Genomic DNA, 23,912 nt, shown 5'->3' with positions numbered 1-23,912 from the left:
ATGTACCTTGCCCCATATGCACCTTGCCCCATATGTACCTTACCCCATATGCACCTTACCCCATATGTACCTTATCTCATATGCACCTTACCCCATATGTACCTTTCCCCATATGTACCTTACCCCATATGTAACTTACCCCATATGTACCTTACCCCATATGCACCTTTCCCCATATGTACCTTACCCCATATGTACCTTACCCCATATGTACCTTGCCCCATATGTACCTTGCCCCATATTTACCTTTCCCCATATGTACCTTGCCTCATATGTACCTTGCCCCATATGTACCTTTCCCCATATGTACCTTACCCCATATGTACCTTACCCCATATGTACCTTGCCCCATATGCACCTTACCCCATATGCGCCTTACCCCATATGCACCTTACCCCATATGTGCCTTACCCCATATGTACCTTACCCCATATGCACCTTACCCCATATTTTTTATTTTTTATTTATTTTACCTTTATTTAACCAGGTAGGCAAGTTGAGAACAAGTTCTCATTTACAATTGCGACCTGGCCAAGATAAAGCAAAGCAGTTCGACAGATAAAACGACACAGAGTTACACATGGAGTAAAAACAAACATACAGTCAATAATGCAGTATAAACAAGTCTATATACAATGTGAGCAAATGAGGTGAGAAGGGAGGTAAAGGCAAAAAGGGCCAAGATGGCAAAGTAAATACAATATAGCAAGTAAAATACTGGAATGGTAGTTTTGCAATGGAAGAATGTGCAAAGTAGAAATAAAAAAATAATGGGGTGCAAAGGAGCAAAATAAATAAATAAATTAAAATTAAATACAGTTGGGAAAGAGGTAGTTGTTTGGGCTAAATTATAGGTGGGCTATGTACAGGTGCAGTAATCTGTGAGCTGCTCTGACAGTTGGTGCTTAAAGCTAGTGAGGGAGATAAGTGTTTCCAGTTTCAGAGATTTTTGTAGTTCGTTCCAGTCATTGGCAGCAGAGAACTGGAAGGAGAGGCGGCCAAAGAAAGAATTGGTTTTGGGGGTGACTAGAGAGATATACCTGCTGGAGCGTGTGCTACAGGTGGGAGATGCTATGGTGACCAGCGAGCTGAGATAAGGGGGGACTTTACCTAGCAGTGTCTTGTAGATGACATGGAGCCAGTGGGTTTGGCGACGAGTATGAAGTGAGGGCCAGCCAACGAGAGCGTACAGGTCGCAATGGTGGGTAGTATATGGGGCTTTGGTGATAAAACGGATTGCACTGTGATAGACTGCATCCAATTTGTTGAGTAGGGTATTGGAGGCTATTTTGTAAATGACATCGCCAAAGTCGAGGATTGGTAGGATGGTCAGTTTTACAAGGGTATGTTTGGCAGCATGAGTGAAGGATGCTTTGTTGCGAAATAGGAAGCCAATTCTAGATTTAACTTTGGATTGGAGATGTTTGATATGGGTCTGGAAGGAGAGTTTACAATCTAACCAGACACCTAAGTATTTGTAGTTGTCCACGTATTCTAAGTCAGAGCCGTCCAGAGTAGTGATGTTGGACAGGCGGGTAGGTGCAGGCAGCGATCGGTTGAAGAGCATGCATTTAGTTTTACTTGCATTCAAGAGCAATTGGAGGCCACGGAAGGAGAGTTGTATGGCATTGAAGCTTGCCTGGAGGGTTGTTAACACAGTGTCCAGAGAAGGGCCGGAAGTATACAGAATGGTATCGTCTGCGTAGAGGTGGATCAGGGACTCACCAGCAGCAAGAGCGACCTCATTGATGTATACAGAGAAGAGAGTCGGTCCAAGAATTGAACCCTGTGGCACCCCCATAGAGACTGCCAGAGGTCCGGACAGCAGACCCTCCGATTTGACACACTGAACTCTATCAGAGAAGTAGTTGGTGAACCAGGCGAGGCAATCATTTGAGAAACCAAGGCTGTCGAGTCTGCCGATGAGGATATGGTGATTGACAGAGTCGAAAGCCTTGGCCAGATCAATGAATACGGCTGCACAGTAATGTTTCTTATCGATGGCGGTTAAGATATCGTTTAGGACCTTGAGCGTGGCTGAGGTGCACCCATGACCAGCTCTGAAACCAGATTGCATAGCAGAGAAGGTATGGTGAGATTCGAAATGGTCGGTAATCTGTTTGTTGACTTGGCTTTCGAAGACCTTAGAAAGGCACGGTAGGATAGATATAGGTCTGTAGCAGTTTGGGTCAAGAGTGTCCCCCCCTTTGAAGAGGGGGATGACCGCAGCTGCTTTCCAATCTTTGGGAATCTCAGACGACACGAAAGAGAGGTTGAACAGGCTAGTAATAGGGGTGGCAACAATTTCGGCAGATAATTTTAGAAAGAAAGGGTCCAGATTGTCTAGCCCGGCTGATTTGTAGGGGTCCAGATTTTGCAGCTCTTTCAGAACATCAGCTGAATGGATTTGGGAGAAGGAGAAATGGGGAAGGCTTGGGCGAGTTGCTGTTGGGGGTGCAGTGCTGTTGTCCGGGGTAGGAGTAGCCAGGTGGAAAGCATGGCCAGCCGTAGAAAAATGCTTATTGAAATTCTCAATTATGGTGGATTTATCAGTGGTGACAGTGTTTCCTATCTTCAGTGCAGTGGGCAGCTGGGAGGAGGTGTTCTTATTCTCCATGGACTTTACAGTGTCCCAGAACTTTTTTGAGTTAGTGTTGCAGGAAGCAAATTTCTGCTTGAAAAAGCTAGCCTTGGCTTTTCTAACTGCCTGTGTATAATGATTTCTAGCTTCCCTGAACAGCTGCATATCACGGGGGCTGTTCGATGCTAATGCAGAACGCCATAGGATGTTTTTGTGTTGGTTAAGGGCAGTCAGGTCTGGGGAGAACCAAGGGCTATATCTGTTCCTGGTTCTAAATTTCTTGAATGGGGCATGTTTATTTAGGATGGTTAGGAAGGCATTTTAAAAAAATATCCAGGCATCCTCTACTGACGGGATGAGATCAATATCCTTCCAGGATACCCCGGCCAGGTCGATTAGAAAGGCCTGCTCGCAGAAGTGTTTCAGGGAGCGTTTTACAGTGATGAGTGGCGGTCGTTTGACCGCTGACCCATTACGGATGCAGGCAATGAGGCAGTGATCGCTGAGATCTTGGTTGAAGACAGCAGAGGTGTATTTAGAGGGGAAGTTGGTTAGGATGATATCTATGAGGGTGCCCGTGTTTAAGGTTTTGGGGAGGTACCTGGTAGGTTCATTGATAATTTGTGTGAGATTGAGGGCATCAAGTTTAGATTGTAGGATGGCTGGGGTGTTAAGCATGTTCCAGTTTAGGTCGCCTAGCAGCACGAACTCTGAAGATAGATGGGGGGCAATCAGTTCACATATGGTGTCCAGAGCACAGCTGGGGGCAGAGGGTGGTCTATAGCAGGCGGCAACAGTGAGAGACTTGTTTTTAGAGAGGTGGATTTTTAAAAGTAGAAGTCAAATCAAATCAAATCAAATTTATTTATATAGCCCTTCGTACATCAGCTGATATCTCAAAGTGCTGTACAGAAACCCAGCCTAAAACCCCAAACAGCAAGCAATGCAGGTGGAGAAGCACGGTGGCTAGGAAAAACTCCCTAGAAAGGCCAATACCTAGGAAGAAACCTAGAGAGGAACCAGGCTATGTGGGGTGGCCAGTCCTCTTCTGGCTGTGCCGGGTGGAGATTATAACAGAACATGGTCAAGATGTTCAATGTTCATAAATGACCAGCATGGTCGAATAATAATAAGGCAGAACAGTTGAAACTAGAGCAGCAGCACAGTCAGGTGGAAGTTGAAACTGGAGCAGCAGCATGGCCAGGTAGACTGGGGACAGCAAGGAGTCATCATGTCAGGTAGTCCTGGGGCATGGTCCTAGGGCTCAGGTCAGTTGAAACTGGAACAGCAGCATGGCCAGGTGGACTGGGGACAGCAAGGAGTCATCATGTCAGGTAGTCCTGGGGCATGGTCCTAGGGCTCAGGTCCTCCGAGAGAGAGAAAGAAAGAGAGAAGGAGAGAATTAGAGAACGCACACTTAGATTCACACAGGACACCGAATAGGACAGGAGAAGTACTCCAGATATAACAAACTGACCCCAGCCCCCCGACACATAAACTACTGCAGCATAAATACTGGAGGCTGAGACAGGAGGTTCAAATTGTTTGGGTACAGACCTGGATAGTAGGACAGAACTCTGCAGGCTATCTTTGCAGTAGATTGCAACACCGCCCCCTTTGGCAGTTCTATCTTGTCTGAAAATGTTGTAGTTTGGAATTAAAATGTCTGAGTTTTTGGTGGTCTTCCTAAGCCAGGATTCAGACACAGCTAGAACATCCGGGTTGGCAGAGTGTGCTAAAGCAGTGAATAGAACAAACTTAGGGAGGAGGCTTCTAATGTTAACATGCATGAAACCAAGGCTATTACGGTTACAGAAGTCGTCAAAAGAGAGCGCCTGGGGAATAGGAGTGGAGCTAGGCACTGCAGGGCCTGGATTCACCTCTACATCGCCAGAGGAACATAGGAGGAGTAGAATAAGGGTACGGCTAAAAGCTATGAGAATTGGTCGTCTAGAACGTCTGGAACATAGAGTAAAAGGAGGTTTCTGGGGGCGATAAAATAGCATCAAGGTATAATGTACAGACAAATGTATGGTAGGATGTGAATATAGTGGAGGTAAACCTAGGTATTGAGTGATGAAGAGAGAGATATTGTCTCTAGAAACATCGTTGAAACCAGGAGATGTCATTGCATGTGTGGGTGGTGGAACTAATAGGTTGGATAAGGTATAGTGAGCAGGACTAGAGGCTCTACAGTGAAATAAGCCAATAAACACTAACCAGAACAGAAATGGACAAGACATATTGACATTAAGGAGAGGCATGCTTAGTCGAGTGATCAAAAGGGTCCGGTGAGTGGAGAGGTTGGTTGGTGATTTAGACAGCTAGCCAGGGCATCGGTAGCAAGCTAGCATAGGATGGAGGTCTGTTGTTAGCTACCTCTTGCGTTCCGTCAGTAGATTAGTGGGGTTCCGTGTGGTAGAGGGGATTAATCCAAATCACACAACAACAACAAAAATAAAAACAATAGATATAGTTATAGAGGCCCAAGAAGAAAACATAATAATAATAATAAAAAATAAAAATAAATATATATAAAAAAAATTGTCCGATTGTCTATTCAGATAGCAGCCGGTAAGACAGCTAACGGTTAGCAGGCCGCAGATGGGCGTTCAGGAGCCAGCCGAATAACTCCTTCGGGTAGATAACGTCGGCAGTCCAGTTGTGAAGGCCCGGTGGGGCTCCGCGAAAGCAGTAAAACGGGTCCGGATAGGTGACTGCAGCCCAGGTGTGATTGATGGAACTCAGGAGTGATTGACGGAGCTTGCTAGCTCCGGAATAATTGATGTTTGCTCCGGAATCGACGAAGGCCGATAGTCACACGGATAGCAGCTAGCTAGCTGTGAGATCCGGGTATGAATGTCCAGAGAGCAGTCGAAATCCAGGGACATGGAGAGAAAAATTGGTCCGGTATGTTCCGTTCCGAGCCGCGCTGCGCCGTACAGAACTGGCGATAGATTTTCGAGCTAAAGGATAGCTGATGACCACAAACCGTGGTTAGCTGAATACTAACGATTTGCCAGTAAAGGAGCTAACTAGCTTCTGAACTAGCTTCTGGATTAGCTTCTGGCTAGTTTCAGGCTAGCTTCTTGGAGTTTCTGGCTAGCTTCTTGGAGGATTACAGATCTGAGGTAAATAATACTTTTTTATAAATATACATTGGTGAGGCGGGTTGCAGGAGAGTGTTTTGAAGATGAGTTGATGGAAAATAAAAATAAAATGTATGTGAAAAAGTTGTAAATATATATATATACAGGACACGACAAGACGAGGACAAAAGACGTCTGAACTGCTATGCCACCTTGGTTTTAGTATGTACCTCACCCCATATGTACCTCACCCCATATGTACCTCGCCCCATATGTACCGTACCCCATATGTACCTCACCCCATATGTACCTTACCCCATATGTACCGTACCCCATATGTACCTCACCCCATATGTACCTCACCCCATATGTACCTCACCCCATATGTACCTTACCCCATATGTACCTTACCCCATATGTACCTTACCCCATATGCACCTTACCCCATATGCGCCTTACCCCATATGCACCTTACCCCATATGCACCTTACCCCATATGCACCTTACCCCATATGTACCTTACCCCATATGTACCTTACCCCATATGTACCTTACCCCATATGCACCTTACCCCATATGTACCTTACCCCATATGTACCTTACCCCATATGTACCTTACCCCATATGTACCTTACCCCATATGTACCTTACCCCATATGTACCTTACCCCATATGTACCTTACCCCATATGTACCTTGCCCCATATGTACCTTACCCCATATGTACCTTACCCCATATGTACCTTACCCCATATGTACCTTACCCCATATGCACCTTACCCCATATGTACCTTACCCCATATGTACCTTACCCCATATGCACCTTACCCCATATGCACCTTACCCCATATGCACCTTACCCCATATGCACCTTACCCCATATGTACCTTACCCCATATGTACCTTACCCCATATGCACCTTACCCCATATGTACCTTACCCCATATGTACCTTACCCCATATGCACCTTACCCCATATGCACCTTACCCCATATGCACCTTACCCCATATGTACCTTACCCCATATGTACCTTACCCCATATGCACCTTACCCCATATGTACCTTACCCCATATGTACCTTACCCCATATGTACCTTACCCCATATGCACCTTACCCCATATGTACCTTACCCCATATGTACCTTACCCCATATGTACCTTACCCCATATGTACCTTACCCCATATGCACCTTACCCCATATGTACCTTACCCCATATGTACCTTACCCTATTTTGTATGCTTTTATATGTGACTTTGTTTATTATTAATGATATCATTGAGATTAAAGCTTTTTTACTTTGTCCAGATAAAACATGTAAAATGCAGAATATTATTTTGTGTGATATTTCTGGGTATATTTTGCACTGTGAAATTCCTGTTCAAATGGCGCACCTTGATACTGTTCATTAAACACAGGGCAGTGAGAAAGATGTTACACGGAAGGTTTTGTAAATATTTTCAATTGTTGTTTTTAAATACTACAATCTTTAAACAAATGAAAATCATAATTGATGGGGAGGCTAATCTGCATTCTTTCATGTTCTAAGATGTAAACTGTTTTCATAAGTTTTAAGGAACCAAAAGCTGTAAACCCATTGTGAGGAAAATGTATGTAATTACTGCACAAAGAAAGAAAATAATCTTCATCATTATTTATTATATAAGTAGTTACAGTACCTGAAGACTGTATTTTTTTGCCCAGCGACAGTTCATTAGTACACAGTAGCAAAACAATTCCCAATCGGCTTTCATTTGATCCCTTGTGAATACAACCCTGGATTGATTGAACAGAAGTTAGACATGTGACACTGAACAGAAGCAACATGTCCGCTAGAGGGAATTCTCTCCTCTCATTCAAATTCTGATGCAAAGCGTGAGAAGAGATATGAGCTGAGTTTGATTAACATTGAGAAAAATCGACATCTGGAAGGTGAATAACATGAACACAACATGATGTAACTTTGATATGCTTTTCTAACATGCCTGTTGTAATGTGAATGCAGTGAAGTTCATTTACAGTTGGATATGTTGTTGTGGTTCTATAACAATACAATCCATCTAAACTCTCCACTTACCATATTTTTTGACTAACACAATAAACCATTGCAATTATAATAACATGTATATAGCATTGGATTCGATTAAGAATTCTAAATTAGACTGAAGTAATACATGAAGGTGTGGTTGACTGTGAGGGACTGTGATGTCAGATGTATCCTATTTCCTGTTCTTTATAAGTCGATGTCAGACAGAGACAGACAGCAGTACACAGCCAGCTGTGGTGATATGATGTCACTGCTGAGGAGTTTGCTCTTGTTCTACTTCTCATTCAACAAATTGACCACAGAAGCAGGTAAGGCCAGCTGTTTCTTCCCACCAATCAAGGTTGATTCTGTGTTAAATCATGTTAACTCTTAATGAGGGTTCTGAGTCCTGCAATTTTTTTATTTTGTGTCTCCACATGTCAAGTATACTATATGGATTTTTTTGTTGTCTCAAACCACAACCAAGTTAGCGTGGTACTACATCCTATCCCTTGATCATTGCCTGCAGTTTTGCATCTGTAGGCCTATTTCATGCATCTTTCTGTAAAAGGTCCTTTCAGTAGTCCTCACAAGGGAGGAAAAAATGGCTTATTCTCCCATTGCAGCTGTTTATCCCTATTCTTCAGCTACATTGACCTCCAGAAGCAACAAGTATATTGTGGGTGAGAATAACTCCAACAGCTTTAGTGGCCACTTGAATTAATTTAACAGTGCTGTCATCTCCCACACATTGTTTCCTTAAAAACAGAATGTGTTTCCTTCAGTGTGAAAAAAAAGCCTTTCACACTTGGCTTCTCCCTCCCTTACTAGCTCTAACTTTGCGGATAGCGATATGTGGTTGACCCACCTAGCTAGAATACATTACCAAAGCATGTGGTAAATATCTCGTCAAATATCTCATTCCAAAATCATGAGCATTAATATGGAGTTTGTCCCCCCTTTGCTGCTATAACAGCCTCCACTCTCCTGGGAAGGCTCTCCAGCAACGTTGGAACATTGTTGTGGGGACTTGCTTCCATTCAGCCACAAGAGCATTAGTGAGGTCGGGCACTGATGTTGGGCGATGAGGCATGGCTTGCAGTCGACATTCCAATTCATCCCAAAGGTGTTCAATGGGGTTGACGTCAGGGCTCTGTGCAGGCCAGTCAAGTGCCAGGTCGCAATTGTAAATGAGAACTTGTTCTCAACTTGCCTACCTGGTTAAATAAAGGTAAAAAAAAAAAAAAAGTTCTTCCACACCGATCTCAACAAACCATTCTGTAATGACCACGCTTTGTGTATGGGGGCATTGTCATGCTGAAACAGGAAAAGACCTTCCGCAAACTGTTGCCACAAAGTTTCGAAGCACAGAATCGTCTAGAATGTCATTGTGTGCTGTAGCATTAAGATTTCCCTTCACTGGAACCAAGGGGCCTATCCCGAACCATGAAAAACAACCCCAGAACATTATTCCTCCTCCAACAAATGTTATAGTTGGCACTATGCATTCATTCAGGTAGCGTTCTCCTGGCATTCGCCAAACCCAGATTCGTCCGTCAGACTGCCAGATTGTGAAGCATGATTTATCACTCCAGAGAGCGCGTTTCCACTGCTCCAGAGTCCAATGCCGGCGAGCTTTACACCACTCCAGCCACAGCTTGGCATTGTGCATGGTGATCTTAGGCTTGTGTGCGGCTGCTTGGCCATGGAAACCCATTTCATGAAGTTCCTGACAAACAGTTATTGTGCTGACATTGCTTCCAGATGCAGTTTGGAACTCGGTAGTGAGTGTTGCAACCAAGGACAGCGGAGCTTTACAATTTTGTGTGTCCTACCACTTTGCGGCTGAGCCGTTGTTGCTCCTAGACGTTTCCACTTCACAATAACAGCACTTACAGTTGACCGGTGCAGCTGTAGCAGAGCAGAAATTTGATGAACTGACTTATTGGAAAGGTGGCATTCTATGACGGTGCCAAGTTGAAAGTCACTGGGTTCTTCAGTAAGGTCATTCTACTGCCAATGTTTGTCTATGGAGATTGCATGGGTGTGTGTTAAATTTTATACACCTGTCTTCAACGGGTGTGGCTGAAATAGCCGAATCCACTCATTTGAAGGGGTGTCCACATACTTTTGTACATGTAGTGCATCTTAAGATGAACACTTAAGTCGCTTTGGATAAGTGTGTCTGCTAAATGACTAAAATGTAAATGCTCTTTTGTCTATTTGCATAATGTTCACATTTTATTGTGTTTGCCTGCCAAAGAAATAGTTAAAACAGGTATGTTGACAATCCAGGTGGGAGGTGACAAATAGATAGGCAACTGCCCACTATTAAGCTATGTTAGGCCCTCATTCACTATGCACTTACACTGAACAAAAATATAAATGCAACATGTAAAGTGTTGGTCCCATGTCTCATGAGCTGAAATAAAGATCCCAGAAATGTTCCATGCGCACAATATTTTCTCAAATGTTGTGCACAAATTTGTTTACATCCCTGTTAATGAGTATTTCTCTTTTGCCAAGATAATCCATCCACCTGAGAGGTGTGGCATATCAAGAAGCTGGTTAAACAGCATGATCATTACACAGGTGCACCTTGTGATGGGTACACTAAAAGGCCACTTTAAAATGTGCAGTTTTGTCATACCACACAATGCCACAGATGTCTCAAGTTTTGAGGGAGCGTGTAATTGGCATGCTGCTTGCAGGAATGTCCACCAGAGCTGTTGCCAGAGAATTTATTGTTCATTTCTATACCATATTTTTATTTTATTTCACCTTTATTTAACCAGGTAGGCTAGTTGAGAACAAGTTCTCATTTACAACTGCGACCTGGCCAAGATAAAGCATAGCAGTGTGAACAGACAACAACACAGAGTTACACATGGAGTAAACAATAAACAAGTCAATAACACAGTGGAAAGAAAAAAATAGTCTATATACATTGTGTGCAAAAGGCATGAGGAGGTAGGCGGATAATTACAATTTTGCAGATTAACACTGGAGTGATAAATGATCAGATGGTCATGTGCAGGTAGAGATACTGGTGTGCAAAAGAGCAGAAAAGGAAATGAATATAAACAGTATGGGGATGAGGTAGGTAAATTGGGTGGGCTATTTACGGATGGACTATGTACAGCTGCAGCGATCGGTTAGCTGCTCAGATAGCAGATGTTTGAAGTTGGTGAGGGAGACGAAAGTCTCCAACTTCAACGATTTTTGCAATTCGTTCCAGTCACAGGCAGCAGAGAACTGGAAGGAAAGGCGGCCAAATGAGGTGTTGGCTTTAGGGATGATCAGTGAGATACACCTGCTGGAGCGCGTGCTACAGGTGGGTGTTGCCATCGTGACCAGTGAACTGAGATAAGGCGGAGCTTTACCTAGCATGGACTTGTAGATGACCTGGAGCCAGTGGGTCTGGCGACGAATATGTAGCGAGGGCCAGCCGACTAGAGCATACAGGTCGCAGTGGTGGGTGGTATAAGGTGCTTTAATAACAAAACGGATGGCACTGTGATAAACTGCATCCAGTTTACTGAGTAGAGTATTGGAAGCTATTTTGTAGATGACATTGCCGAAGTCGAGGATCGGTAGGATAGTCAGTTTTACTAGGGTAAGTTTGGCGGCGTGAGTGAAGGAGGCTTTGTTGCGGAATAGAAAGCCGACTCTAGATTTGATTTTAGATTGGAGATGTTTGATATGAGTCTGGAAGGAGAGTTTACAGTCTAGCCAGACACCTAGGTACTTATAGATGTCCACACAAACCACCTCCAGCGTCCTTTTAGGGAATTTGGCAGTACGTCCAATAGTGGCGGTGGGGTTATGGTATGGGCAGGCATAAGCTACAGACAATGAACACAATTGCATTTTAACAATGGCAATTTGAATGCACAGAAATACTGTGAGGCCCTTTTATTTTTAAATGTATCTGTGACCAACATATGCATCTGTATTACCAGTCATGTTAAATCCATAGATTAGGGCCTAATGAGTGATAGGCAGTCTATAGACCTACCTCACGCAGCCTAGAGACTTATCTCAAACTGCTGTGACAAGTGTTGTCATTGTACATTTCTCTCTTCCTACTCAGGAATCCAAAGATGACTTCAGCTACCAGTATTCTGATTTTTGCGATCCATTTAGGCTGTATCAGAGCTGGAAAATCTTCTGAGAGTAAGTTGTGCCATAAATTCCATAATGATTATAAAATGTTATATACATAAATACAACAATTTATTTATTGTTTTCAGCAGATTATTAACATTGTGGTTTGGAAGAACTGTATATTATTTTTTACTAAAAGTTCAATAAGATTGGTGACATTATGATAAACCTGACTACTATAACAGTAATTATCTTCTATATTTATGTGGTCTTTTTCTCTGAAATGATATTTTACTTACAGCATTTGTCAAACTGGAGTGTGAAGAAGAATACCGTGGGGTTTATGGTCAGCAGTCATTGCTGGAGTGTATTGTCAAAGCTGTTCAGAACGTGACCATCTTGACGGTGACCTGGAAGAGGGTGGGAGGTGATGCACCTTTGTTGGAATACCATAAACATGCAAATGCCTCAACCCTTGGGTTTAAATTTGCTGAGCCATCCTGGAACAAGGATAATATGAATGTGTCCTTGTTGTTGACAAATACCAAGATGGCCGACAAGGGGGAGTATGAATGCATGGTGAGAACAGACAGTGGTGATGCTACAGCTACAGGCAGCCTCAGTGTCACAGGTGAGTCCTATACTGTCTACAGTTCAACCAAATGTGATTATAAAAGCACATTTCAACACAGGTCCATGAAAGGGAAAAACTGGAACATGTGAGATATTCCGCCCTCTTTAAGGGCAATAGAAGAATACAATACAATACAACATAATTTTTTTTTAAATGTGTCTCAGCTCATAGCCTTCATCAGGGTGTTATGATGCCCACATGTTGAAATGAAGTTCTATTCAACTTCCATTGTTGTCATACACACACACACACACACCTGCCCATACAGGTATGATAAAAAGTTGATAAGGATGTTTAGTCTGAAATGTGTTCAGGAGGAGTTCAGATCTATTGTGAGGGAGAGAGAGATTGGACAGAGAGATTGGACAGCACAGCAGGAGCCAGAGTTACTTGACAGTGCTCAAATGGCACAGAGTAGTACCAGTGGGAATGTCCACAACTAGCCTCCATAATGCCATTCTACCCACGTCACGCAATCAGTGTTTACAAATAATGTACACAGACTCAATTAGAACATGTGAGTGATAAAAGAAAGGTAATTCCAGTTTATTAAAATCACTCCTCCAGTAATCTCATTCCAAGTTATAACCCTTTGATGGGTGTTGAAAAGGTGCCAAGTCTGTCTTAATGTGGTTCACCCGCTGACGTTGTTGCGAACTGCACCCACATGTACAGTTGAAGTCAGATGTTTACATACACTTAGGGTGGAGTCATTAAAAATAGTTTTCAACCACTCCACACATTTCTTGTTAACAAACTATAGTTTTGGCAAGTTGGTTAGGACATCTACTTTGTGCATGACACAAGTCATTTTTCCAACAATTGTTTACAGACAGATTATTTCACTTATAATTCCCTGTATCACAATTCCAGTGGGTCAGATGTTTACATACACTAAGTTGACTGTGCCTTTAAACAGCTTGGAAAATTCCAGGAAATGATGTCATGGCATTAGAAGCTTCTGATAGGCTCAAATTGACATCATTTGAGTCAATTAGAGGTGTACCTGTGGATGCATTTCAAGGCCTACCTTCAAACTCAGTGCCTCTTTGCTTGACATCATAGGAAAATCTAAAGAAATCAGCCAAGACCTCAGACCTCCACAAGTCTGGTTCATCCTTGGGAGCAATTTCCAAACACTTGAAGGTACCACGATCATCTGTACAAACAATCGTACTCAAGTATAAACACAATGGGACCATGCAGCCGTCATACCGCTCAGGAAGGAGACTCGTTCTGTCTCCTAGAGATGAATGTATTTTGGTGCGAAAAGTGAAAATCAATCCCAGAACAACAGTAAAGGACCTTGTGAAGATGCTGGAGGAAACAGGTACAAAAGTATCTATATCCAACATAACCTGAAAGGCCGCTCAGCAAGGAAGAAGCCACTGCTCCAAAACCGCCATTAAAAAAGCCAGACTACGGTTTGCAACTGCACATGGGGACAAAGATCAATCTTTTTGGAGAAATGTCCTCTGGTCTGATGAAACATAAATATAACTGTTTGGCCATAATGACCATTGTTATGTTTGGAGGAAAGCCGAAGAACACCATCCCAACCGTGAAGCACGGGGGTGGCAGCATCATGTTGTGAGGGTGCATTGCTGCAGGAGGGACTGGTGCACTTCACAAAATAGATGGCTTCATGAGGATGGAAAATTATGTGGATAGATTGAAGCAATATCTCAAGACATCAGTCAGGAAGTTAAAGCTTGGTTGCCAATGGGTCTTCCAAATGAACAATGACCCCAAGCATACTTCCAAAGTTGTGGCAAAATGGCTTAAGGACAACAAAGTCAAGGTATTGGAGTGGCCATCACAAAGCCCTGACCTCAATCCTATAGAAAATGTGTGGGCAGCACTGAAAAAGTGTGTGTGAGCAAGGAGGCCGACAAACCTGACTCAGTTACACCAGCTCTGTCAGGAGGAATAGGCCAGAATTCACCCAACTTATTGTGGGAAGCTTGTGGAAGGCTTCCTGAAATGTTTGACCCAAGTTAAACTATTTAAAGGCAATGCTACCAAATACTAATTGAGTGTATGTAAACTTCTGACCCACTGGGAATGTGATGATAGAAATAAAAGCTGAAATGAATCATTCTCTCTACTATTATTCTGACATTTCACATAATAAAGTGGTGATCCTAACAGACATAAGATAGGGAATTTTTACTTGTATTAAATGTCAGGAATTGTGAAAAACTGAGTTTTAAATGTATTTGGCTAAGGTGTATGAACTTTCAACTTCAACTGTATGTAATATAATGTATCTTTCTCTCTCTCGTCCAGCTATGTACAAATCACCAACCATGAGTTCCAGTCCTGAGAATTGCATAAAACAGAACACAGACGTGACCATTTTCTGCAACTCTACAGGCGGGCACCAGAAAGGGTTGATCTGGTGGTTTGACGAGTTTGGCACGAACTGCACAGGCAGTGCTGAACTCGTGGCCAAAAAGACAGACGACACACTATTTAGCCTCTCCAGTAAACTGACAGTTCTGAAGGCTACATACAGTGGTTCCACAAACTACTCATGCACAGTGCACAACACCAATGGAGTCCAGGAGGGGAAGGCATCATTTGAGATCCCGTTTGTATGTTCAGCAGGTATGTTCTGCCATCGTGGTCGGTATACACAGTGTCTATGAATGATTGTGATGTCATCCTTTTTGAAAGCTGGGCCAAATCCAAAACATGCCAGTCTGCCTTATTCGCTGATCCTAACCCTGATCATTGTAAACAGTTCAGCCTCAATCTAGCCTACTTTTATTAGCATAGGCCTTTTTAACAACGTCTTTATCATGTGTGAGCACAATAAATCAGCCTCATAATGAGAGAACATGTCACTGAGGGGTGGAGTAGATCAGGCCATAACATGCTCCCAAATCTGACTGAACATCTTCCTTGAAATTGAAAAAAAGAAAATTAATGTCTTGGTTTGGCTAAGAAACATTCCATTGCATGTTTCAGTATGATCCCAGAAGATCTTCAATGTTTGCTTAACCCAGATTGCGTGTCATCTGGTGAGCCTAGAAGAAATAGTGGAGTTGTAAAATACCTGCACTAGTTGCAAATTAGAGCTCATCGTCTCCAAAATGTCTCTAATGCTCCATCTTATCACGATTCAGTGCAGTCATAATACCTTCTTACCAGAACATTCCTTCTCTGCAGTTGTTTCTCACCTCTCGCAAGCCATTTTGAATGTTTTTTCTGACCTGCCTGGCTGGGAATTTCCAAACACAAATTATCCATCTGATGCGAAATTAGTCTTAGCAATGGGGAGTAAATTAAGATTATATTTAGATTAGAAAAGAGCTCTAGTCTGTTTATTTTAAGATATCAAAATAATCTAATATTACTCTGCAGGAAATTAAGTTGACCTGATGTTGACTTTGACCAATCATAATTGACATTTTCCTCTGGATTTGATATTTTAGAATAATATTGAAACTTCTTTTTAGTTGAAATGACATTGAACTTTGGTTGACTGAATCCAGGTCTGCTGGATTAGATTTGTAAAAAATAATCAGATTTGATTTGTTCTCAATCATGGACTTTGTGCATCTATGTCTGGTCACAGAGTAGCACTACCTGTATTTAATTCAAATATCTGTGAATTTCCTATTTAATTTGCTAATTGTTTATTTTCCACCTGCATTTGAAGGTTCAAAATATGATTTTGCTTCTGACTCCACTACCCAGTGGCTTGCCCCAGTTGGGTTCATAGGATCTCTGGTCATTGGACTCCTTGCTGCGCTGCTGATATTTAAGAGGCGCTCTGTCCAACGTAAGTACATTAATTGTCATACAGTACAGACGGATGACAGCTCTCAGACGGTGCTTACATGGGCCTGCAAAATTCTCTAAAACGACATTGGAGGCGGGTTATGGTAGAGAAGTGAACATTAAATTATATGGCAACACCTCTGATGGACGTTCCTGCAGTGAACATGCCAAATGCACACTCACTCAAAACTTGAGACATCTGTGGCATTGTGATGTGTGACAAAATTGCACATTTTAGTGGCCTTTTATTGTCCCCTGCACAAGGTGCACCTGTGTAACGATGCTGTTTAATCAGCTTCTTGACAAGCCACACATCTCAGGTGGATGGATTAAATGCTCACTAACAAAATTTGAGAGAAATATGTTTTTTTGTGCATATGGAACATTTCTGGGATTTTTAATTCAGGACATTAAACATAGGACCAAGACTTTACATGTTGCATTTATATTTTTGTTCAGTATAGTTTGTTTTAAGCTAAATTGTAATAGTAGGTTTTATGTCATTTATTTTTCACAGGGGCTCGAAGGCAGTCCACCTTCCCATTAATGAGTAAGTCCTTCAATATTCAGTATTTATTCAAAAATAAAAAATGTTTTCCCCATCTTTCCTCTACAGTTCACATAATTCCCTGTAAAAGCAATACACATACTTTATAATGACCAGCATCTTCATTTGGAAAACTTGATAATAATAACTCAACAAATTAAAATGATTACATTTTCCAAGGCAAAAACAACACTCCGTAATGCATTCACATAGCCAGAGTGCCAGTCTGTTTGGGCCATCATGCCAACCACTCATTGTCATGCCTACACCTCTTTGTCTTGACAATGAGATTTGGAGTTGGCAAGAGTAGTACAAACAGATATTTGACCAGGCTAGCATTCACATGATTTTGGTTTGTGAAACTAGCCACTCAGCCGGAACACTGTTCTCTCCCTTTGAATTGAATGACTTATTTGATTGAATGTAGGTCAAAGGGAAGTGTTTCATCCGTCACATGGGGAAATCTTAAGAAATGACTCACCCCTGTTCTAATTTCGGTAGTTTAGCTGCATGAAGTACTGCAGTGCATGGCCTTCTCATGGACTGCACCAGATTTGCCAGTTCTTGCTGTGAGATGTTACCCCACTCATCCACCAAGGGACCTGCAAGTTCCCGGACATTTCTGGGGGGAATGGCCCTAGCCCTCAATGTCCGATCCAACAGGTCCCAGATGTGCTCAATGGGATTGAGATCCGGGCTCTTTGCTGGCCACGGCAGAACACTGACATACCTGTCTTGCAGGAAATCACACACAGAATGAGCAGTATGGCTGGTGGCATTGTCATGCTGGAGGGTCATGTCAGGATGAGCCTGCAGGAAGGGTACCACATGAGGGAGGAGGATGTCTTCCCTGTAACGCACAGCGCTGAGATTTCCTGCAATGACGAGCTCAGTCCGAAGATGCTGTGACATGATGGACCCTCCACCTCCAAATCGATCCCGCTCCAGAGTACAGGCCTCGGTGTAACGCTCATTCCTTCAACGATAACCGCGAATCCGACCATCACTCCTGGTGAGACAAAACTGTGACTCGTCAGTGAAGGGCACTTTTTGCCAGTCCTGTCTGGTCCAGGGACGGTGGGTTTGTGCCCGTAGGCAACGATGTTGCCGGTGATGTCTGGTGAGGACCTGCCTTACAACAGGCCTACAAGCCCTCAGTCCAGCCTCTTTCAGCCTATTGCGGACAGTCTGAGCACTGATGGAGGGATTGTGTGTTCCTGGTGTAACGCAGGCAGTTGTTGCCATCCTGTACCTGTCTCGCAGGTGTGATGTTTTGATGTACCGATCCTGTGCAGGTGTTTTTACACGTGGTCTGCCACTGCGAGAACGATCAGCTGTCTGTCCTGTCTCTCTGTACTGCTGTCTTAAGCGTCTCACGGTACGGACATTGCAATTTATTGCCCTGGCCACATCTGCAGTCCTCATACCTCCTTGCAGCATGCCTAAGGCACGTTCACGCAGATGAGCAGGGACCCTGGGCATCTTTCTTTCTTCATCTTTCTAGGTTTTCATAACTGTGACCTTAATTGCCTACCATCTGTAAGCTGTTAGTGTCTTAGCGACCGTTCTACAGGTGCATGTTCATTGTTTATGGTTCATTGAACAAGCATGGTAAACAGTGTTTAAACCCTTAACAATGAAGATCTGTGAAGTTATTTAACGAATTATCTTTGAATGACAGTTTTTTTTGTCAGAGTTTATTTTGTAATGCTGGGTGAAATATGGACCTGTCTGCACTGTGAGGGAAGACCTGCTGTCTTGCAAGTAGGGCTGGGCGATCAAGTTTTTTTCCGATATATTCGAGTTTGTTTTAACGTGATATGGAAATTGTCTATCGCAAGAATTAAGGTTCTGTTATGATGTTGTAACGTTTGACAAATGCAGCTTCTCACTGTCAGGCCAATGTCGAATCATTTGCCAACGCGTGCACAGAGGTTATCCACCAATCACAACTGTAGACAGCCTTTCACAAATTGTAACCACGCTGACAAAGTGTAGCGGCGGTAAGAGTTCCACCAAAATGGAAAGTGGGGAAACCAACTCAGCCTCTCGTGAGGATGAAATCATCCCCGAAAAGGGCTGCAATGTTTTTTCAATACTATGGAAGTGGTTTGGGTTGAAGAGGTCTGTTGTTCAGCAAACGAATGTCTTGTGAAAAATGTGTCGAAAGACAATTGCTACGAAAAGCAGCAGTATAACCAACCCCTTCCATCACCTGCAACTGAAACACGCGGTGGAATGGGAGGAATTCGTGAGACTATGCAATGCCGATTCCAGTCGCCCAATTTCCAAAATGTCAGCTAAAAGACAAACTACCATAGTCGCTTACTTTTCAAACTTAATCCCTTATGACAAAAGTTTGAGGTGGAAGGAGATAACGGATGCAGTGACCTATTACATAGCGAAAGATATGGTCCCAATCTTTACAGTAGAAAAGCCAGCATTTAAAAATCTGCAAGGTACAGGTGACCACAAATCAGCTGCCAAGCCGCAAGTATTTCACGGAAGAAGCCCTGCCGCGATTATACACTGCTACCCACGAAAGAGTCGCAGAGAACCTGGCTAGTGTTTCTTATTTTTCCTCCACAGCCGATCTATGGTCGAGCAGAACGTCAGAGCCATACCTAAATTGTAAGACGCCTACAGACGTCTTACATCCCCGATGATCATACGGGTGAAGTAATAGCCCAGGATCTCAAAGACTGGCATTGTGGAAGATGAGTGAAGACCAACAGGTGTGCATGACAATTGACAGCGGGAGCAACATGATAAAAGCATTGCCCTTGAACAACTGGACCCGCATGCAGTGCTTTGGGCACAGGCTTCACCTCGCCATCGGTAAGTGTGACATTGGATAATTAAAGTGCATTCAAAAAAGTTATGTTCAGGCCAACTGTAGGCTAATGTGTTAGTAGTTGTCATTCTGTCAATCCAATAGCAAATAACCACAGGCTGTTTGAATTATAACAGCAAATTAACTAAATTAATGCATTTTCAATCAAAATCATTATATAAATGACATATTCAAACAGCGAGCGGTCAAACATTCCTAAACGATAGGATAGACGTGTGGATGTGTGTTCATTTGTTTTGCACAAATAGGCCTTGAGGCCTTGTATATTTTTTATTTTAATAAAGAAAATTCTGTTTAGAATTAAGTCTTGTCCTTTTTTAATTTGATTATAGAAAAACAAGAAATCGAGGTGTGTGTGTGTGTGTGTATATATATATATATATCATCAAATTTATTAATATAGCCCTTCGTACATCAGCTGATATCTCAAAGTGCTGTACAGAAACCCAGCCTAAAACCCCAAACAGCAAGCAATGCAGGTGTAGAAGCACGGTGGCTAGGAAAAACTCCCTAGAAAGGCCAAAACCTAGGAAGAAACCTAGAGAGGAACCAGGCTATGTGGGGTGGCCAGTCCTCTTCTGGCTGTGCCGGGTGGAGATTATAACAGAACATGGCCAAGATGTTCAAATGTTCATAAATGATCAGCATGTTCGAATAATAAGAAGGCAGAACAGTTGAAACTGGAGCAGCAGCACGGCCAGGTGGACTGGGGACAGCAAGGAGGCATCATGTCAGGTAATCCTGGGGCATGGTCCTAGGGCTCAGGTCCTCCGAGAGAGAGAAGGAGAGAATTAGAGAACGCACACTTAGATTCACACAGGACACCGAATAGGACAGGAGAAGTACTCCAGATGTAACAAACTGACCCTAGCCCCCCGACATCTTGAATCGTCCAAACCTCTGGGGGGGGGGGGGGGGATGAAATGGAGCCATTACTTTTAGGCCATATCGCCCAACCCTACTTGCAAGTCGCTTGACTAACTTTAAAAAAAATTCTGCCCTACTGTTATTTTCACTGAAATTTGAAGGAGGCAATGCTCCTCTGGAGATTGAAACGTTACATGACATTCGTCCACCATATGTCACAGATCAGCTTCTGACTTGTCCTTGTCGGTTATAGGTCACAGTGGCCACCCAACTGACAGGCACCACGATGATGAGGCAGAAGGAAACGCTATCCTTACTGTATGTTGTATCTACATCTAATATGTCTATATCTCTATTGTACATCTAAAATGAATATATCTAAAACATATTGTATCTACATCTACTGTATTTATAATAGCTCTCTTTCTATTCAGCATCATAGCTGCATCATAGCTTCATAGGGGACATGTTTTTTTTAATGATTGTAGTTTACATGCTGGCCGTGCTCCTTATAATCATTAGTGAAAAGTCTCTTCTGTTTTTACTTTCTATTATTGTATAACAATATGCTCTTTCTCGTTCTCTCTCTTTCTCTCTCCCTCTCTCTGTCTCTCCAGGTCTAAATAGTGACAGTACACATGACCAGCATTCCAGTCTTTAGTAACTGATTCGTTAACTGGCAGTCTCTGGAAGGGACTGTTTCCTTGACGATCAATAAGGGATTTGTCACTATCCTTTGATGGACTGTTTCCTGTTAAGTGTCCAATGACAGTCACTTTGGCACTCGGGTCATTCTTATCGAGGCATTTGTTTCTTCACAATCTACTGCTGATGGCAGCCTTTAAAGTCTGTGGTTGATTACAAATGATATGTTTCTATACAGGGTTGCCATGGTGTTACTACACTCTAGATTCTACCACTGTAGAACATTGGTATACTGTAATACCAGGTAATCTAATCACTGTACACACTATACTACAAGATGCATGGTTTAACATTCCACATTTCCTCTACTGTAGATTCTACCATATTGGTTGTTATTACTATACTGTAACACCAGACCATCTAATCACTAATGTTACACGCCGTTCTATAACAAGGTTGTGCGAACATTCAATTTGAACACTGTACTTTTCTGAAAACATGTAGTAAAACTGGTTACACGTCTGAAAGAGGGTTTCACAAGACTGCACAACAACCACTCTTATAACCAAAAGCCAGTTGGTTGCTCCTACCACAGATTTAGTTTTAGGCCTTCCTCTTTTTCCTTGTCTTGTTCGATCTGCTAGTGTAAAAATGCAGATTTATATCTTGCTCAGAGCGCACGTCCAGGAAATGCAATGGAATGAAACTGTAAACATGTTGATCATCAGGTTTCAAGAGATACTCCTGCATCTGCCAGTATTCTCCCTGGGCTTTGATTCTGCTACAATATTTCTGGGGAGAATGTTGCGCCCAATTCCCTATATAGTGCACTACTTTTGACCAGAGGGAATAGGGTGCCATTTGGAATGCAACCTTTGACTTGACTTTGTGTTTTATCATTTTTGGCACTGAATGTAATATATAACCATTATCAGAAGTCAGCCTGTCACTCCTCCCACAGCTGTTTGTTTTTGGCCTTCCTCATTCTCCTTTCTTGTCTGGCGCCATCTGCTGGTGTACAATTCAGATCTACATTTATATCTTGCCCAGGGCTCGCCTCCATGAAGGCAGTGCAATGGAACGCAACTGTAAACCTGAACAACGAGAGTCAATTAGTAATCTGAGAGAATTAGTTATCAGTTTCAAGTTGAACATGTAAATGTTTACCTGGTGGTTGATTATGATGCTTTTGTAAATGCCACAATTGTTTTATGTTATGAAAGAGGCTGCTACTGTCTTAATATTGTAGTTATAGAATGACTGTTTCAGTTCCCATTATGTTTTACTGCTATCATGTTGCTGATGGCATTACGTATAGACTGACTAATCTGTTGTATTGTGGCAGCTTGAGGTGAATGGTGTCCACGACAAGACTCCACCTCCCATAATTCCTGGCAAATCTTGTATCAGTTCCTTCTTACTTCAGTACATGATTGGAAGTTGGCACTATAGATACAGCTAGAATGATTCATCAATTTATATGCTACCCTGCTTGGCACTGGTCAGGGCTCTTCCAAAGAAGCTTGGGCTTTTGGTTTAGCTCGACTATAGTGGTTTGAGATGTTCATGTGTAAAGTTTTTTTATTTTGCAGTTATTTTGCAGTTATTTTGCAGTTATTTTGCAGTTCAACTAAATGTTTTCTTTGTATGAAGTGTATATCAAGCGATTTGTTGATGTGCCTGCTTGAGGCCTACTCCACTTACGATTTTGTTGTCCCCCTGTTTTTTTTGTATATTTCACACTTTGAAATTCCTTTTCAAATCCCACACCTTGACACTGTTCAGGTTTTGTAAATAGGTTGAAGATTTTAATTGTAGTTTTTAATTACTACAATCTTTTTTTAATTTTTATGAAAATCATAATTGATGGGGAGGCTAATCTGAAATGTTCTTATGTTCTAAGGTCTAAACTGTTTTAATATGTTTTAAGGAACCAAAAGCAGTAAAACCATTACTTATTAATTTTTATTTTTTATCCATCATTATGCATTATATAAGTAGTTACAGTACCTAAAGACAATTTATTTTTTGCCCAGCGACAGTACATCGTTGCATTCATTAGTGCACACCGTAGCAAAACAATTTGCAACGGAAAACAAATGTTTCTTATTGGACAAGTTCAGGTGGTCCCCCCACATTTTGGTCAATCTATCATCTATCATTTAAATACAACCCTGGTTTGATTGAATCCAGAGATGTGACACTGAACAGAAGACAACTTGTCCATTAGATCAGGGTTCCCCAAATGGCGGCCCACAGGCCGGTGGTTTTATTTTGCCCCCCAAAAATATACAGTTATATTTTTTACTACTTTTACTCAACTACACTACTGTTCAAAAGTTTGGGGTCACTTAGAAATGTCCTTGTTTTTGAAAGAAAAGCACTCCAAAAATTGACCATTAAAACATAAAATTGATCAGAAATACAGTGTAGACATTGTTAATGTTGTAAATGACTATTGTAGCTGGAAACTGCTTTTTGTTAGAATATCTACATAGGTGTACAGAGGCCCATTATCAGCAACCATCACTCCTGTGTTCCAATGGCACGTTGTGTTAGCTAATCCAAGTTAATCATTTTAAAAGGCTAATTGATCATTAGAAAATCATTTTGCAATTATGTTAGCACAGCTGAAAACTGTTCTGATGTCACACCCTGACCATAGTTTGCTTTGTATATTTCTATGTTTTGTTTGGTCAGAGTGTGATCTGAGTGGGCATTCTATGTTGTGTGTCTAGTTTGTCTGTTTCTGTGTTTGGCCTGATATGGTTCTC

At 42.2% G+C, this 23,912-nt stretch overlaps 1 protein-coding gene across 2 annotated transcripts; it reads left to right on the top strand.

Annotated features, from left to right (window-relative positions):
* The first annotated feature begins 7,892 nt into the window (after positions 1–7,892).
* On the top strand, positions 7,893–23,229 carry LOC109888622 (uncharacterized). Of its 2 annotated transcripts, XR_004210897.1 has the most exons (9): positions 7,893–8,024; positions 11,789–11,871; positions 12,104–12,433; positions 14,726–15,046; positions 16,104–16,226; positions 16,743–16,775; positions 19,362–19,610; positions 20,747–20,811; positions 21,111–23,229. XR_004210897.1 is itself a non-coding variant. In XM_020479783.2 (8 exons), the coding sequence occupies exons 2-8, from the start codon at positions 11,799–11,801 to the stop codon at positions 21,114–21,116; spliced, it is 951 nt and encodes a 316-aa protein (XP_020335372.1). In that variant the 5' UTR covers positions 7,893–8,024; positions 11,789–11,798; the 3' UTR covers positions 21,117–23,229. The 2 variants fall into 2 exon arrangements, 1 of the variants encoding a protein (XP_020335372.1); XM_020479783.2 differs by lacking the exon at positions 19,362–19,610.
* The last annotated feature ends 683 nt before the right edge of the window (positions 23,230–23,912 follow it).

The sequence above is a fragment of the Oncorhynchus kisutch genome, linkage group LG1 (genome assembly GCF_002021735.2).
Source record: "Oncorhynchus kisutch isolate 150728-3 linkage group LG1, Okis_V2, whole genome shotgun sequence".
NCBI classification, from domain to species: Eukaryota; Metazoa; Chordata; class Actinopteri; order Salmoniformes; family Salmonidae; genus Oncorhynchus; species Oncorhynchus kisutch.
The sequence above is the reverse complement of the archived record's forward strand: the minus strand, read 5'-3'. Positions and strand labels throughout refer to the sequence as shown.